At 42.8% G+C, this 18,336-nt stretch overlaps 1 protein-coding gene across 1 annotated transcript in view; it reads left to right on the top strand.

The window, feature by feature from the left end:
- The window catches only part of LOC116512868 (gamma-aminobutyric acid receptor subunit alpha-4-like), a 93,557-nt gene that overhangs the window by 68,574 nt on the left and 6,647 nt on the right, over positions 1-18,336 (top strand). Inside the window, exon 9 of the mRNA XM_032223536.1 lies at positions 8,947-8,963. Coding sequence (XP_032079427.1) covers positions 8,947-8,963 — 17 coding nt within the window. The remainder of the gene's footprint in view (positions 1-8,946; positions 8,964-18,336) is intronic.

Here is an 18,336-nt window from a genome sequence, read left to right as displayed (position 1 = left end):
GAGCCAGATGTGTCATGCGCTGGCCACACCCATGCCCAGTTTAGCAATGGGGGGAAAGCACATCACATGATGCAGCCATGACAACGTGAGTTTGACACCTCTGCTCTAGGTTATTTGCGTGGCAGAATTTGTTGAAAAATTATCTACTGCTTACAAAACAACAAACTAAGGTTTATTATCTGTTCATCCATCTCATGCTATAATCCTCTATGTTAGAGAAAAAGAAATCATTTGAGAACTTATATTAGAAAAAGAAATAATGTTAGAAAAAGAAATAATGTTAGAAAAAGAAATAATCACCTGATTTTACATTGCCCCTAAATTTGACCCTGAAAATGTTCCTTATATAGCTTTCTGGAAAACATGTTTGTCAGCATTGCCAGATGTCCCTCCTTGTTCATATAAATATTGTAAAAGTCACTAGACTTTTAAAATTTTCATGAAAACGCTGTCTTTAAAAGAAACTGTCATGCTTGTATTTAAAAAGATATGAAATGACTCAAACCCGAAATCAAGTTTTTTAATAATGATTCTCTCCACTCCATAATAGTTTTTACTTGTAGCTTCCTTTATAAGGCTATATCTTGCTCCATCCTTCCCACACAGTTTTCTCTCAATTGTATCTTGCATCATTCTGTTTGTTGATTGTTAGAGTGGTGTGTTGTTGACTGTTAGTGTATTCCCTGCAGATTAACGAAGAAAGAAGAAACTTTGCAGCAAATTTTGTTTGAACATTCCATAGCTGTTTAATATATATCTGTATTAGTTTGGAAGACAAGGCTACCATTATTTAATGAAATACAGTAGCTCAGGGTTGAACTAGAAGACCTCCAAGGTCCCTTCCAACTCTTATTATTCTGTAATTCTCTCCTGAATACAGGTAATCCTCAATTTATGATCACAATTGGGACCAGAAATTTCACGGCTAAGCAATAAAGCTAATTGAGTATTAGATATATGGAAAAATATTATATTCATGGGTATCATGGCTGGCTGCTGTGGAAAAAAAGAAATAAGGGACCAGATGATATTAAGTAAATAGATATTTATGCTCTTATTTGGATTATACCAAATCAAATCATTAGTTGGGACACTTCAATGTTCCCTTTTATAAAAGGGAGCATTGTAAGGTGTAGAATATAGCTTAAAAGACTAACTACTTTCATCTATATTTGTATTGTAAATTGTGTTTTTGGTTTGTTTTCTTGTTAGTGGACACTTTTATCACCTTAGAAAGTGTGACTGCATTGACTATGTCAGTGATGGGCAACCTTTTTGGCGTGGTGTGTCAAAAATCGGCAAAAAATCGAGCATAACTCGCGTTGTGTGTCACTTCGACAAAAACATAATTTTGCGCAATTTATAGTTTAAACTACAAAAATGTATAATTGCAATATATAATTGTATTTAATAAACCAAAAACAAATTATTTAACATACCTGCTTAATAACTTCTTTGTTCATCAGTCGATTTTGTATGTTGCCCTTGATATTATTGAACTTGTTTGGGGTGCCGTGAACCAGGGCTGTGGAGTCGGCTGCTTCCAGCTCCACGTCCTCATCAACATGCCGCTCCAGCCCGCCCCTGCTATGAATATTCCTAGTGACGCGAGGGCGAAGAATATGAATATTCATAGCGGGGGCAGGCCGGAGCGGCATGTTGATGAGGACGTGGAGCTGGAAGCAGCAGACTCCACAGCCCTGCCGTGAACTGAGATAAGTGTGGTGCGGTCGTAACCGACAGTCCCAGGAGTAGACTCTCTGTGCCGGCCTGACTGGAGAGAGGCGCGCACTGTTCCCGCGCTCCTCTCCTGCGGGTCCTCCCTCGCCGTGCTGATGACGTGTGTGCGCACGGCACGCACGCCTTACCAGCAGCCCCTGCGCTCAGAAAGGGGCGGCGGCGATACAGTAAGTGAGTGTGGGCGGGGGAGATCACACGTCCCGCCCCCCCCGTTCCTCCAGCACAGATTCTTTCATCCTCGGCGGCCGTGCAGGAGCCGAGGATGAATCGCATGAAATCCTGTGCGTGTCACCCCAAATGGCTACGCGTGTCAGCACTGACACGCGTGTCATAGGTTCGCCATCACTGGACTATGTAAATCTCACCTGTTAGGATTCATATTTTCAGCCCCTATTATATTTGCAGTTTGACTCAGTGGAATATAAAAATTTGTCTGCTAATAATAAATAATAATAAATTAATAATAAATAATTAATAATAATAAATAGTAAAACATTGAAAGCAATCAAATACTTTCTTTTATAGCTCAAATGGAGGATTATAGATTCAAAGGAATTTTTTTCCTTTTTCAAAATTTTGCAATGTTGATGAACAGCTGTCTGTAATAGGCAAAGCCTATTAACAATTGAAGAGTGCTAGCAGCATTTTATCATAGTGGTAATCACATCTTAAATGAGTTGCAAGGTGGCATTGGAAACACAGATGGATCATTGTATTATTTTCTTTAAGAGAGGAATTATGAACTGTTTTAAATTCCCAGAAATCAACATTTTGTTTCAGAAGGTGAGTTGCATAGCCTTTATTTAACTGAACTATTGAACAATAGTTTAGCCCAATTTGCAGCAAATTACAGCTCTGTGAAAAAGTCCTGCATGCTTTCAGTTTTAAGCTGTATTTACATGTTTAATCAACATTTCACTCATAGAAACCATGCAAAATTAGTACTTTGATGAAAATTTCTGTAGTCGGATTGAAATGCATAATTTTTATTAATATAACCAAAGTCTTTTTAAGGTTTTGAGTGAATTTATGTGCTAAAACAAACACAACTTGAATTTTTGAGACTGTTAGGATCAAAAGTAGCCAATCAGCTGCGAGCTTTGGCTGACCAATCAAAATGCACAGAGGCTAAACCTATGAGCCAATCAATGTTATCATACTCTCTGACTATAAATAGGCATGAAAAGTATCGAGAAATTTAATTTAGCTCTGGCTGCGGGCAAGGATGAAGGCCTTTGCTTTCACCAGTACTGAACAGCGGTATGGCATCATTGTGCTTCATGAAGAGGGTTACTCCTGTACAGAAATAGCCAAGAGAGTGAAATGCCATCACACCACAGTGAGCAGAGTGGTTGAAAAATACCAAATGACTGATTCAGTTTATGACAGGCTCCGCTCTGGAAGACCAAGAAAGTCGACAAAACAGCAAGATCGGGCTCTGCAATGCAATTCGATGGCTGACAGGAAGCTCATCTCACCTCAGATTACAAGAATTTGGGGTGAAACATGTGATGTAAAAGTGTGCACAAGCACAGTGCATCTCAGGGTGCTTACCAGAGGGCTCAAAGACTGCAGGGCTCGAAGTAAACTTTTGCTCACAGATGCTCACTGCTCTCATCGATGTCCGTGGGCTAAGAAGTATGCCCAGTAGATCAACAAACAGGGGACCAAGGTCATCTTCAGTGATGAGAGCAATTTCTACTTGACTGGGAATCAGTGCAATAAGTATGTCAGAAGAGTTCCAGCTGAAGAATTTAGGCCATACTGCCTGAATCTGTGACGCATCCATTGCATGTGATGATCTGGGGCTGTATCACTGCTTCTGGTATTGGTCAGATACCAGGGAATCATGAATTCCAAGCAGTAGGTTGAAGTCCTGGAAAAGACCATGCTTCCTTCAGCCCAGCAACTTGTAGGGAAAGACTTTTACTTACAGGATGACAATGCTCCTTGTCATCGAGCCAAGTCTGTCCAGTAGTGATGAAGAAGTCCGTCCAGTAGTGATGAAGGTGTTCGACTCATGGATTGGCCAGCTCAGAGCCGGGATTTGAACCCAATTGAGAATTTGTGGGCCAAGATTGGTTACGAAACAAGCAGGAAGCATCCAAAGCAGGAGCTGATTGAATCCATTATTGCAGCCTGGCACCACATTGCTTTCTGGTGGCAAGGGATCTTAGGCAAGTCCGGGGACCTTGCAAAGGCCTTGCGAGGTCCCCAAACTTGTCAAAGGTGCCAGGTGCGTCACGTAAGCTCCCACCGCCGTCCCTACCCCCGTGCTTTCTGGTGGCCATGTGACCCTCTGCTATAAGCAAGCCTGGGATTCTTGCTTGATCCACTCACTTAGAGTGCAGTGCCACAGCAGCCCCCCCCCCCGGCCCCACGCTTAGTTGCAGCTTACTTACCTCCTCGGAGTCGGCAGGCAGCAATAGAGAGCCAAACAGGAAAAAAGATAAGTGGGTTTAGATAAGGTTCTTAGAGGTGGGAGATTGGTGAGGTAGCCAATCAGTGAGTGGTGGGCAGGGCTAGGATAGTGCAGACGGGTGGGAGAGTGAGCAATGGAGCGGCTTCCGGACGGGCAGGGGTGAGTGAGCGAGCGACAGGCCCGGGGCAGGCATTCCAGAACTTACTTCTGGGTCCACCGGTGGAACCTCCTCTCACCAGTTCGGTAGATTTGACCAACTGGTTCTACTGAACCAGTGTGAACCGGTAAGAACCCACCTCTGTTCCCATGGCTATATTCCATTAGACATTAAAGTAAATCATCCCACATGGCCATCACAAACATTCCCCAAAAGGTGGTGCGATCTCCGGCTTTTGGGCACCAGGAAACCAGTTGTAAAATATCAGTTGTCACAGGCAGTGCCAATAAATTGACTCCAGGGTCCCCCTCTTCCCAATTAAATGGCAGTATCACTTTTAGGGATCTGACATGCTGTTGTCCTTAGAAAAAAGAGAGAGCCACCTGTGAAAAGATAGAAACAAATTCCATCATAGTATTTTAACAAGGTTTGTCAGGGTAATGGGAGTGATTTTTTTTCAGTAGGGTATGGGCCCTAACATAATGTTTAGCTACCCATTCATTTTGCGATGTAGGTAAATGCTTCCAAGCAACTAAGTATTGGATTTTCTCCCTGTGGGTCCTAGAGTCAAGGATTTCCTTAATTGCAAAATGTTGTTCACCTTCTATGATGATAGGAACAGGTGGTGTAGGTGCAGGTGGTCTGAGTTGTGAGATTACTTCTTGTTTGAGTAAACCAATGTGAAATACTGGATGGACTTGCCTGAGTGTCTTTGGAAGGAGTAGTTCTACTGTTACTGGGTTGATGACTCTAGTGATAGGGAAAGGTCCAATGAAATTTGGCCCTAATTTCTTTGATGGCTGCAATGACCTCAGGAATTTTGTAGATAAGTATACTCTATCTCCAACATGGAAAGGTTTGGATTCCACTCTTTTCTTGTCAGCTTGAATTTTAAAAGCCACTCTAGCTTCCTCTGAAGTTAATCTAACTACTAGTCTTGTGTTTTATAACATGTCTTTCCACTCCTTAAGTGAGGGGATAGTGGGTTCTTCTGTGGGTACTTCAGGCATGGGGTTGGAATACTGGCCTGTTGCTACTCTAAAAGGGGTGAACCCAATGTTTGAGTGCACAGCATTATTGAAGGCCACTTCTGCAAAAGGTAAAAGATCAACCCAGTTGTCCTGTTGAAAATTAATAAAACATCTTAGATATTGTTTTAGAACCAAGTTCAATTTTTCAGTTTGACCATTAGTGGGGTGGTGGTGATTGGAACTCAATCTTTGTGTGGTCCCAAGTAAGTTTAAAAATGCCCTCAAAAATCTTGAGGTGAATTGGACCCCTCTGTCGGAGATGATTCTCTGTGGGGCTCCATGAAGGCTATAAATGTGTATCAGGAATAACTTGGCTACACTTTTGGCAGTTGGGAACATTTGGCAAGGTATAATATGTGCCTGTTTTGAAAACAGGTCTGTTATGACCCAAATGACAGAATTCTCTGCACTTTTTGGTAGTTCGACAATAAAGTCCATAGCAATCTCCTTCCAGGATGCCGAAGGTTCAATTACCTTCTGTAACAGTCATGGGATTTTCCCTTGGCATCCTTTAGCTGCCACACAAATAGGGCAGCTAATTACATAGCTCTTTGTGTCCTTTTTTAGTGATGGCCACCAAAATTGTCTTTTAATTAGGTGTAAAGTTTTCACAAAACCAAAGTGTCCAGCTAATTTGGAGTCGTGGCACCTTGCCATTAAGCACAGTCTTTGGCTAGCTGTAATATACAACTTCCCTCCCAACCAAACTAAGTTATCTTTCATCAGGCAGCTGGATTTGTGGCTCAAAAACCATTCATCGTTGGCTAAAGCTTGTTTAAAAGTTTGGGTGATGTAATTGTCCATCAATGTTTCTAGTTTTGCCTGGAATCTGGTGATTACTTTAACGGCTAGTTGATTGTTTTGTATCATGGGTTTTATTACGTCTGGCTTCGTACTATTGTATTGTGGTTTTCTGGATAGTGCGTCTGCCAGAAAATAAAATTAAACTGTTTAAAGTACTGAGCCCATCGTACTTGTTTTGGGGAGAGTTTTCTTGGGGTCTTTAGGGCTTCTAAATTTTTATGATCTGTCTGGACTTCAAAAGGGATCTTACTCCCCTCTAGGAAATGCCTCCAAGTTAAAAGTGCCCATTGAACTGCATAAGCTTCTTTCTCCCAAATGGCCCACCTTTGCTCAGTTTCATTCAATTTTTTGGATGTGTAAGTGCATGGTTGTAATTGGTCTTGCTCATTTTTCTGAAACAGGACCACTCCTATTGCCACATTGCTGGCATCTGCTTGTATGATAAATGGTTTCTCTGTGTCTGGGTGCTTTAGAATTGGCTCTGCTGAAAACAGCCATTTAAAATTTTTAAATGCAGCTTGGCATTCCATTGTCCAGTTCAAAGGCTGTTTCAGTTTTAGGTTACCCTCCCCCTTCATTTTTAAAAGCTTGGTGATGGGGAGAGCAATCTGGGTGAAAGCAGGGATAAACTGGCGGTAAAAGTTGGCAAATCCCAGGAAGCTTTGTAACTGTTTATGTGTTCTGGGTGTTTCCCAATCAAGTACCGCCTGCACTTTTAAAGTATCCGTTTCTAAGCCCTGGTGTGAAATGTGGTATCCTAAGTAATCAATTTTTTCTTGGTGGAATTCACTTTTAGAGAGTTGAGCATAAAGTTTGGCAGAGCGGAGTTTGTTCAGAACATCCAGACTAGTTTTACATGTTCTGCTTTGGTCTCAGTATATAATAAAATGTCAGCCCTTATACAAATGCTCACATAGCACTTCGCTTATTAATTGCATAAACACTGCAAGGGCCCCTTGTAACCCAAATGGGAGCACTTTGAATTGGTAGCATCCAAGAGGGGTGTTAAATGCCGTTTTCCATTCATCTCCCACTTTAATTGTGATACGCTAATTAGGCCTCCCTTAAATCCAACTTTAAAAAAACTTTCCCTTTAGCAAGATGTGCAAGCATGTCTTTCATAAGTTGGAAGGGGTACATGTTCTCCACACTGATCGTATTTAAGTTTCTAAAATTGACACAGGCGTTTAGAGCCATCTTTTTTTTTCTCTAAATAACACTGGGGCTGTGATTTTTGGTCAGGTTGGCTCAATGAAACCCCTTGCTAGGTTTTTCTCAATGAATGCTCTCAGTTTTCCAGCTCCCTCGGGGACATACTGTACATCTTGGGTTTAGGGAGTTTGGCACCAGTTAGGATTTCTTTTGGAGTGGGGGGGGACTCATCAGATGCTTTTTCGCTAAAAACCTCAGCCTAGTCTTTGTATTCTTTGGGTATGCCCTGGCTTGGCATAGTGTAAGCAGGCATTGCTATTTCTTGGTGCTCTGCCCCCTTAGTTTCTTTGAATGGATTCTCAGCAAAAGTCACATGCATCTGGATTTTTATGGTGCCTTGCTTCCAATTAATTTTGAGGTTCCATTTTTTCAGCCATGCAAGGCCCAAAAGTAGTGGCCATTCCACGCCAGGCACCACTATAAATGTAAGTATTTCTTCATTGCTCCTGTTGCCTATCTGTAGAGGCTCAGTGGCAAATGAAGCTGGCTCCCCCCTGCTATTGATCCATCTAGTTGGCAAAAAGCTATGGGGCTTTTCAGCTGTCTTACATTATTCCTCCACATCCTTACCAGGGTTGGGCTGATCAAACAGCGGGTGCACCCTGAGTCCGCTAAAAAGGATATATTTTTCCCCTCTCCCAGTTGGGAATAAAGTCTTAGGGGGATGGTAAGTGGTTTAATTGGTTTGCTTACCAGTGGTTCATCCTCTGAATCGCTTCCGAATGAGTATGGTTCCTCCTGCAGTCGCCCCCCTCGGTTTTCGGTTACCATGGGTGAGGGTGACTTCTCTGGTCCTCCCATCCCAACCATCTTTCATCCTGATGCCGATTCACCAGCGGGGCTTTTTGGAGTCCTCCAGGTCCACCTCATCCTCACCGACAGGGTACATGAAGCAGGCCTCTAGTTGGGGTGGTGGTTGATGTCTCCCTCCAGCATTCAGCTTCCCCTTGCTATCTTCTGTTAGACATTAAAGTGAAACATTCCACATGGCCATCATAAACATTCCCCCAAAAGGTGAGGGATCTCAAGGCCCTTTGGCACCTGGAAACCAGTTGTAAAATATCAGTTGTCACAGGCACTGCTAATAAATCAACTCCAAGGCCCCCCTCCTCCCAATTGAATGGCAGTATCACTTTTAGGAAGTGAACTCATTTGCTTCAAGTCTGTCATTGGCATTCCCCAGTGAGTGCAACCTTCTGGGTGCCTTGATCTTGTGAGACTTCAGGTACTCATTCCCTACAAAAGTGGATGGGTGTCTGAAGTTGAGTGGCCCCCAGAAGCTCCCAGTCTCTGTCCAGTCTCCAACTGGGTGAAAAGTGTTTGAACCTCATAGGTGCTCAAACACTTTTCACCAGAACGGAGACCTGATGGAAACTGGAAACTTCATTTGTATGCAAATGGGACCCTTGGAAGTCGAGCAATTCACTCCATTTTCAAGTGCCCCATAGACACTCAAACATTTTTCTCCTGGATGGAGATTGGACAAATACTGGAAACTTCTGGGGGCCATGGTGTCACCTGATTTCAGGCACCCATCCACTTTTGCAGAGAATAAGTGCCTGAAGTCCTGCGAGATCAAGGCACCCAGAAGGTTCCAATCTTTCAATTCAATTTCAATTTAATAAAATTTGTATGCTGCCCACTCCCTTGGGACTCTGGGCGGCTTACAAACAGATAAAAAAGCATTTAAGAATTTAAAAGTAAGAATACAATTGTTAAAATACACACCATCTATTCAGTCTAAGTGGGGCTGGACATTAATCAACAGCCCCAGGCCTGCCGGAACAGCCAGGTCTTAGTGGCTTTACAGAGGGCCGGAGAGTGGTAAGGGTCTGGATCTCTATGGGTAGATCGTTCTACAGGGCCGGCGCAGCTACAGATGAGGCCCTCCCTCAGGGGGCCACCAGCCGGCATTGTCCGGTCGACGGCACCCAGAGGAGGCCCAACCTGTGAGATCTTGTTGGCCGTTGGGAGGTATGTGGCAGGAGGCGGTCTCACAGGTAGCCAGGTCCTAAACCATGTAGGGCTTTAAAAGTAATGACTAGCACCTTGAAGCGCGTTCGGAGACCAATAGGGAGTCAGTGCAGCTCGCGGAGTGTGGGTGTAACATGGGTGTATCTAGGTACACCCAGTATCGCTCGCGCAGCTGCATTCTGGACCAACTGCAGTCTTCAAACACTCTTCAGGGGCAGCCCCATGTAGGGCGTGTTACAGTAATCCAGTCTTGAGGTGACGAGGGCATGAGTGACCATTCAAAGTGCCTCCTGGTCCAGGTAGGGCTACAACTGGTGCACCAGGCAAACCTGGGCAAAAGCTCCCTGGTCACAGCTGACAGATGGTGTTCTAACGTCAGCTGTGGGTCCAGGAGGACACCCAAATTGCGGGCCCTCTCTGAGGGGTGTATAATTTCACCCCCCCCCAGGCTAAGAGGTGGAATGTCTGGACTATCCTTGGGAGGCAACATCAATAGCCACTCGGTCTTGTCTGGATTGAGTGCAAGCTTGTTCGCAACCATCCAGACCCTGACAGCCTCCAGGCACTGGCACATCACTTCCACTGCTTCACTGAGTTGGCACGGGGCGGACAGATACAATTGAGTATCATCCGCATATTGGTGATATTTGATCCTGTGCCAGCGTATGATCTCACCCAGCGGTTTCATGTAGATATTAAATACGAGGGGGGACAGGACCGAACCCTGCGGCACCCCATATTTGAGGGGCCTAGGGGTCGATCTCTGTCCTCCAACCAACACCAACTGCGACCTGTCCGAGAGGTAGGAGGAGAACCACCGTAAGACGGTGCCTCCCACTCCCACCTCCCGTAACCGTCACAGAAGGATACCATGGTCGATGGTATCGAAGGCCGCTGAGAGGTCAAGAAGCACTAGGATAGAGGAATGTCCTCTATCCCTGGCCCACCGGAGATCATCGATCAGCGCGACCAAAGCAGTTTCGGTGCTGTAGCCAGGCCTGAAACCCGACTGAAAGGGATCCAGATAGTCTGCTTCATCCAAGGTCCATCAGAGTTGAAAGGCCACCACCTTCTCAACAACCTTCCCTACGAACAGGAGGTTGGAGACTGGACGATAGTTGTTTAAGATGGCTGCATCCAGGGAAGGTTTCTTAAGGAGGGGTCTCACCACTGCATCCTTTAGGGGGTGCGGGAAGGATCCCTGCTGGAGAGAGGTGTTAACAATCTTCTGGAGCCAGCCACGTGTCACCTCCCTGCTGGTCGAGACCAGCCAGGAGGGACACGGGTCCAGTAAACAGGTGGAGGCACTCACTGCTCCCATGGCATTGTCCACTTCCTCAGGAGCGACAAGTTGAAACTCGCTCCACGAAATCCGATCAAGACCCTCCCCCTCTGGGGGGAAAGTGTTTGCACACTAATGAGAGGCTTGAAGCAATGCGAGTTTGTGTCCCAAAGCCTCACTTCAGTATGCAAATGCTTTTCCATGCCAAACCTGGAAGCCTTTGGAGGAGACTCATCGAGGATGCCCTCCGCTCCAGAAGTGGCAGGCAGCCTTGGTGAGTCAGAGACGCCAAGAAGCACACTTGTCCTGCTCTTCCTCTGCTCTCACCAGGAGCAGGCAAAGAAATAGGCTGGAGAGGAGACAACTCATAGATCTTTGAAAGGTACACGAGTCTCCACAGGCAGGCCTGTGGAGACCTGCCAGGGGGGAGAGGGGATGGAACAGGCAGGATGAATGTTGCAGTGCCTCTGTGGTTGTTCATGAGGATGAATGACAGCCTTGGTGCTGCAACATTCATAACTTCTAGACTGGGTCATAAGTACTTGGGAGGCTATATTGTAACTTTGAGCAATCACTAAGTGAACTGTAACTCAGAGATGCTTGTAAAATCTTCTTTAGTCTTTCTACCAAAACTGCAGCAAAGTGTTTATGGTCATTGTTTAATAATGAAACTGGTCCGTATTTCTTCATCTTTGTAACATCTTGTCCCTCCTTTGGTTACAACACAATATTAGCTGCCTTCCACATTTGAGATAATATGACATAGTTTAGTTTAGTTTAGTTTTATTGAACTTGTATGCCGCCCTATTCCCCAAGGGGACTCAGGGCGGCTAATAAACTAAATAAGGAAAAGGGGAAGTACAGAAAACGAAAAGACAGACAAATACAGAACAGATTAAGAACTCATCAACAGTCACAACAATTCGAGTGGGGCTGGGAACTCATCAGCCCCAGGCCTGCCGGAACAGCCAGGTTTTAACGGTTTTGCGGAAAGCCTGAAGGGTGGCGAGGGTCCGAATCTCCACGGGGAGATCGTTCCAGAGGGTGTTGTATCCTTTAGTGGTTGAAGAAGTTCAAAGCACTTATAGTATTGGCTTGTAAGGCCAACTGGGCCTGGAGCTTTACCTGATTTAGTTTTTTAAAGGCTTTTGATATCTCAAAGGCAGTTACTGGATCATTCATAAGTTGTCTCTGAGGTTCAGATAATTTAGACAGCTATTGTCTTAAAAGATATTCATCTATTTTGGATATATCTAACTCCTGTCTTTTATACAAATTGGAATAAAAGTTATGAAAAGACTTTTTGATAAGTTCATTATCTATTATTGCATAGCTGCCTTCACAGATTTTCTCAATCATTCTCTTTTCCCTTTCCTTACTTAGTTTATATGCCAACCATCTCCCTGGTTTATTTGCAAATTCAAAGTGTCTTTGTTTAGCATACTTCAGTTTTGTTTCTATTTCTTGTACAGTTAACATGGACAGATGTTGTCTTAGCAATTTAATTTGATGTAAAGTTTTGGAGTCTTTAGGTGCCTTCTGCAATTCAATTTATTTCTGTCTTTATTCAGTATCTTTTGTGTATCTTTTCCTGGACTTTTTTTCTTTTCTAAGTGATTGTATTGTATAAAATAACACCTTTACTAGCATCCCACACAGTTGTTAAACTTATCCCTTTGTTCAAATTATTGTCAAAATACTCAGGTAGTTTATTTTTACAATCTTTTACAATCATTTCCTTTTGCAGAATAAATTCATTTAATCTCCATCTAAAGCTCAAACTCTTTCCTCTTAGTAGCAAAATCATTGGATTATGATCAGAAAAAGATTTAGGTAAATATCTACTTTTAAAATTTTATTTGCATGATTTCTAGAAGTCAATATCATATCAATCCTTGAAAAAGACTTATGTCTTTCTGAAAAAAAGGTATATTCTTGGATGAACCCATTTTTATATCTCCATGAATCTAGTAGTGTTAAATTGTCCATCATCCCAAAAAAAGTATTTGGTAATTTACCCTGGAAGGGTTTAAACCCCGTAGTAGATGATCTATCCGAAACTGGTATAGCCATTACAATACCCCAACATAAGCCAGTTTTCATATGAAAATGGCAATAATTGATCCATTAGATGTTAAAAAAATCATCATTTGGCCTATACATGGCAAACACTAATGATTTTATTCCATTAAATTTAATTTCCACTAATACAAATGTATCATATCCATCTGCTATTAAGTAGCTTAGGTTTAAATTGAGATTTTGTATATAGAACAACTCCATTAATCTTTTTAAGCCAGCAGATATAAATTCCTCGCCTAATCGTTTATTTGTTAAGTATTTCTTATCTTGTTTCTAATATGTGTTCTTTGAAGGCGGGTTATGTCAACATTAAGTTTCCTCAGGCGATGAAATATTTTTTCTACACTTAGATGGGACATTTGCCTCATTAATATTCCATGTACTAGACTTAATCTCCATTTTTAGACAAAATAGTAGGTTTCTGTACAATATCTTAGCTGTGCCTTATTCTTCAAACCAACTTTTTGAGATTGTTCCACCTCTAGCTTCTTTTCTATCTCTGTTTCTTCACCTAGATCTGAAATTAGTTTGTGTCTAATCAAGAAATCCTTCACTTTTTCTATAGAATTCAGTCTAAATCTTTGCTCTTCATAAGTATCACTTCTTCCAGTTTATCCCAAAGGAAGAGAATTTTTCTCTTCTTCAAGATGTCAGTAAGGAAAATATAAGCTTTCCCTTTTCTCAAAATTCTAGCTGGAATTTCCTTCAGAACAATTATATCCACATTTTCCATTCTCAGTTTAGGTTTAAAATGGCAATCCAAAACATAATCTCTTGTTAGTCTTCTTGCAAAGTGAACTACAACATCCCTTGGTAACTTTCTCATGGTGGCAAATCTAGACTTTACTCTATATACTTTGCCTAGGTATATAACAAGACGTTTTTCTTCTTTATTAATTAACTGAGCCAAAGCCTTGGTCTAATATCTTCTCATGGCTGTTTAGGAATTGCTCGAAATCTTAATTGAAATTCCTTAATCTGGGCTTCCAAAATTGTTCTCTCGTCCAATTCAGCTTCACAGAAAGTATTTGTCTTCTCCAATTTGTGCTCCATAAGATCCACTCTAACCTTCATCTGTTTGCTATTTTAAATATTTTTATTGAATGTTTTAATCTTTAAAAACAGTAAGGAAGACACAACAAGGAAAAAAATAAGACAAAACAAAACACAGAACATACATAACAATATACAGTAATTTTACAGCTTTCTATATCGGCTTTCCTTCTTAGCTTTTATAATTCTCCCTTCTGCATTGCCTTCCTATCACTATAACCTTGTCCTATAATGTAACAAACATAATATTAACACTTATAATAATATTCATTATTTGTATCTCCATATATTTGTATTCTCTGTTTTCTGTTTTGGCTTCTGATTTCTAGCCACTTGTACATTTTATTCCATACTTTATAGAAGTCTTCTCTTTCTTTTAGTTCTATTGTCATTTTATCCATTTCTGCGCATTCGAGTATTTTCCTGATTGTAGTTTCATCTGAGGGTATATTGGTTCATCTGTTTGATATCTCCATTCAGACACTGGATTTCCTCCCAGAGTTCCCTTGCGAGAGCAGCAATCTTGGAAAACATTTATTCCCATAGATTGAATTAATTCATGTGTTTTAGCTGTATATTCATACAGAAAGGGCCTTAGAAGTTTTATATCTACTGATAATCTCTCTAATTTTTGTCTTCTTATGTGTGGCCACAACGGTATGTAGTTGAAATTTAAATTTTTTAAATTAAAAGTTTTAGAGTTATAGATTTTTAGGGTTATAGATTTATAGCATAAAATCCACTTGGTTTAATAATGTTAGTGAGATATTAAAAAGAATTAACAATACTATAGTCTTTTGGTTCCCTTTTGTGGTGAATCAACGCTATAACATGAAAAGAAGTCAGGATTCCAAATAGCATCCAATATAAAATCATAGTTCGGGGCAAGATAGTCCTCAAAGTTCCAATTTATTAAAAGAGCCATCTTGGTACATCTGGGAAAACCCAAATCTGAAAGCTTCCAGGTTCCCACTCAGTTGAAAGTTCAAGATCCTGCCCCAACACCCATAAATTCATCCCATGGTCCAATCCTCCACTGTCACGAAGATAGATTCCTTCCATCCAGTTCTGGCCAGGTGCAGAGACAAAAATGATATTGAGTTTCTAAGAAGAATGTTATTATGGGTACATATCACCCAGAAGTGGGTTCCTACCAGTTTGCACCTATTCGGTAGAACCGGTTCATCAAATCTACCGAACCAGTTAGAAGAGGTTCCACCAGTGGACCCGGAAAGCAGGCCACACCTACAGAAGAGGTTGCAAAATTTTTTGAAACCCACCACTGACTTGCATGCTTCAATGCCAGAGTTTCTGAGCCAACATGACTGGAGGAGGAATTCTGGGAGTTGAAGTCCACAAGTCTTAAAGCTATCAGGTTTGAAGACCCCTAGTTTTTTTTTATAAAGGGTTAGGGGTGCAAGGATCTTGTAACTTGACAGCTTTAAGACCTGCATGCTTCAATGCCAGAGTTTCTGAATAGCTACTTGGACCGACCTAAGTACTAATTCATAATTTCATATCCAGTCACATGGCTGGCAAGCCACTCCCATCTGGTCACATGGGTGGCAAGCCACTCCCACGAAGGAGGCCACACCCACAGAGTAGGTTCGAACAATTTTTGAAACCCACCACTGATATCACCCCATTTATATAATCCCCCCTCCCATTTTCCCACAGTAGAAAGTGTGGCAGGGCTGAAGTCCAAAAAGAAAAGAAGGCTTGCAGGCATGTCAACAAAAAGCTTAAACTCTGCCTCTTTCTTTTAGGAGCTCACACAGCTAGTCCAATCAAACACAGTTAAAATCAAAACTATTTCACCACCTCTTCATGGCAAGCACAAAACACCATTGGAGCAGTACTTATTTTAAACTCAAAAAGAAATTTCTGCAGAGCCAGCTAGCAGTATAAAATCCTCTAAAAAAATTAAATCCAAAAGATTCAAAAATATTTTCCACTATGTGTTAGTTTCTAGTAGTTTCTAGCGGTTCCACCACAAATGCGCGAATGACAAAAGCGCGCCTGACTAAACCGCGGTGACAAAACCGCGCTGACAAAACCGCGCGATGAATGAGCGCTGAAGCGCGCCGACAACAGCGCGCCGACAGAAGCGCGCTGTAACCTAACCCTAACCCTAAACCTAACCCTAAACCTAACCCTAAACCTTACCTTAACTTAAATCACGCTTCTGTCGGCGCGCTGTTGTTGGCGCGCAGTTGTCGGCGCGCTTTTGACATCGCGGTTTTAGCGCCGCGGTTTTGTCGGCGCGCTTTTGACGTTTGCGCTTTTGTCGGGTCACGGTTTCCAGCTTCTTTGTTTTGGCTCAGACAGCCCAGCTACTCCCTCCTCACCATCTTAAAGTCACAAAGCTTCAAAAATGATGATAGTTCTACAAAAAGGAAACAGCAAGCTGCAACCAGAGAAAGCCTCTTTCAGCGTGAAAGGTAAATATGCAGAAAAACTAGTGCCTAAGAAGCAGTAGCTGCCTTTATTTTCATTGTGAACAGCTGGTTCTTCCACAGTGAACTTGTATAGTTGCCCTGCCCCAGCCATGGACTCACCTGACTACTACTTCTTCTTCTTCAAGAAGCTGTCTGAGAGCACCCATGCAGGGGAGCAAAAGGGTTAATTTCCAAAGCCTCCCCTTTCCCGGGGAGATTTCTTCTGGCTTAGAAAACATTCTAAACCTATAAATGTGGAGAAACTGTAACAGAGATCAACAACTCTGCTACAGGAAGGGTGAGTACTGTGTTTCCCTGAAAATAAGACCCTGTCTTTTGACCCCCGAAATAGGTGCTTGGCCTTATTTTTGGGGAGGTCTTATTATTTTTGAGGTGCAGGAGGAGGCAAGCGTGGTCACCTCATGGCTGCTGCTATGTTGCAATATTTTTGGGGAGGGCTTATTTTTTGGGAGGGCTTATTTTAGTGCATGTGCTCAAAAGCCCAATTGGGCTTATTATCGAGGAAAGTCTTATTTTTGGGGAAACAGGATATTTCTGTCAGAAGTGAGTTTCTGTCTCATCTTCCATGATTGCCTGTTGATCGCAGGTTGAAGCTGTTTGATTTTTCTGTTAGGTTTCTTCATATGTTTTCTTTTTAAAGCCACTGTTAATAGAGACCTCAAATCCAATCATGGAGGTTATTGGGATTCTCACAAGACTAATTTTCCTTTAAATAATATATGAGCTAATTTGGTGTAGTGATTAAGACACTAAGCTAGAAACTGGGAGTTCAAATCCTGCCTTAAGCAAAAAGCCAACTGGATGATCTTGTGCCAGTCACTCTCTCAACTTAGGAAGAAGAAAGCAATGGCAAGCCACTTCTCAAATCCTGTTAAGAGGGCATCCTACCCAGGATACTTTTGCTTCTAATTTGTAGGTGTTCAATACATAGTATATTTGTATATTCCTTGAAATAGTTCAAGGTGCTGTAATATCTGAATGAACTCTTCACAGATCATAAATGTTTTAGGGCTTAATAAATTACACATTGGTACTGTAGACCTTTGTTACCTGTGGTGGAATATGACTGCAGTGTTCATAACCATGTTCAATCACCTATGCTGTTATGCTATTACTGGCTTTTCTTTCCTTCCACTCTAAAAATAACACTCTAAAGTTATTCTTTAAAATAGAGACAAAAAAGAGCAATAAGCAAGAAACAGAAATAGTGAACTAAAGAAATATGCCAAACAAATCACCTTTGTTTTGCTATCTTTTGGGCATCACTGATGAATGTTTCCTTTCTCTATATCCATGATAGCGAACCTATGGCACGCATGCCAGAAGTGGCATGAAGAGCCATCTCTCTGGGCACACAAAGGCATCACCTGTTGCTCTTCCGGGTTCCGGTGCGCTGGCAAGCTGGTCTTCATGCATGCAGGAGTACCAGAAACCGAATGAGCAGGCACCTGGTGCACATGCATGTGCCAGGAACATGATCTTCAGGTTTCTGGTGCACATGCGCATGTGCATGCAAAGACCAGTTGGCTGGCATGCCACAACTCAGAAGAGCAAGGGGAGCAGAGCTGCCAGCCAGGATAGGTGGGCTGGGGCTTGCCTCCCTCCTTGCCTGAGTGGGCTTCTTGCACAGCCCCAACCCTCCAGCCTGTGGCACTGACATACATCCACAATCCGGAGCACCTAGCCAGCTCAGGCGCCCAGGACAGTGGGGCAGGGTTTGCTGGCTGGGCAGCAGTGTTTCTTGTGCTACCACTCCCAGCTGGGATACTGGAGAAGCCAGGAGGAAAAGGAGGAGTTGCCGTCAGGGAGGCGAGCTGCCCCAGGAGGGCCAGAGAAGAGTGCAGCATGGAAATGCTACTGAGGGGTAAGAGGCGTGCTGGCCAGGAAATGACTGGGAAGGGGGGGGGGCTGCACTGGCTTGTTCTTGATGGTGAGTTGGAGGGGGTACTTCATCCCGGCCAGAGTTGGGGTGAAGTTCTCCCACCTACTGGCCCCAACACCCGAGCCCTGGGAATACCAACACCCCTTGCCTCTGAATCTGGAAAGGGGCTCTGGGTTTCCAGCAGAGGGAGGTGGCATTCCTCTACTTGTCCAGGGCTGCGGGTGGGCAGGGGGGTGGG

Source organism: Thamnophis elegans, chromosome 9 (assembly GCF_009769535.1).
Source record: "Thamnophis elegans isolate rThaEle1 chromosome 9, rThaEle1.pri, whole genome shotgun sequence".
Lineage (NCBI taxonomy): Eukaryota > Metazoa > Chordata > Lepidosauria > Squamata > Colubridae > Thamnophis > Thamnophis elegans.
Note: the sequence above shows the minus strand (reverse complement) of the source record. Positions and strands in the feature narration are given on the sequence as shown.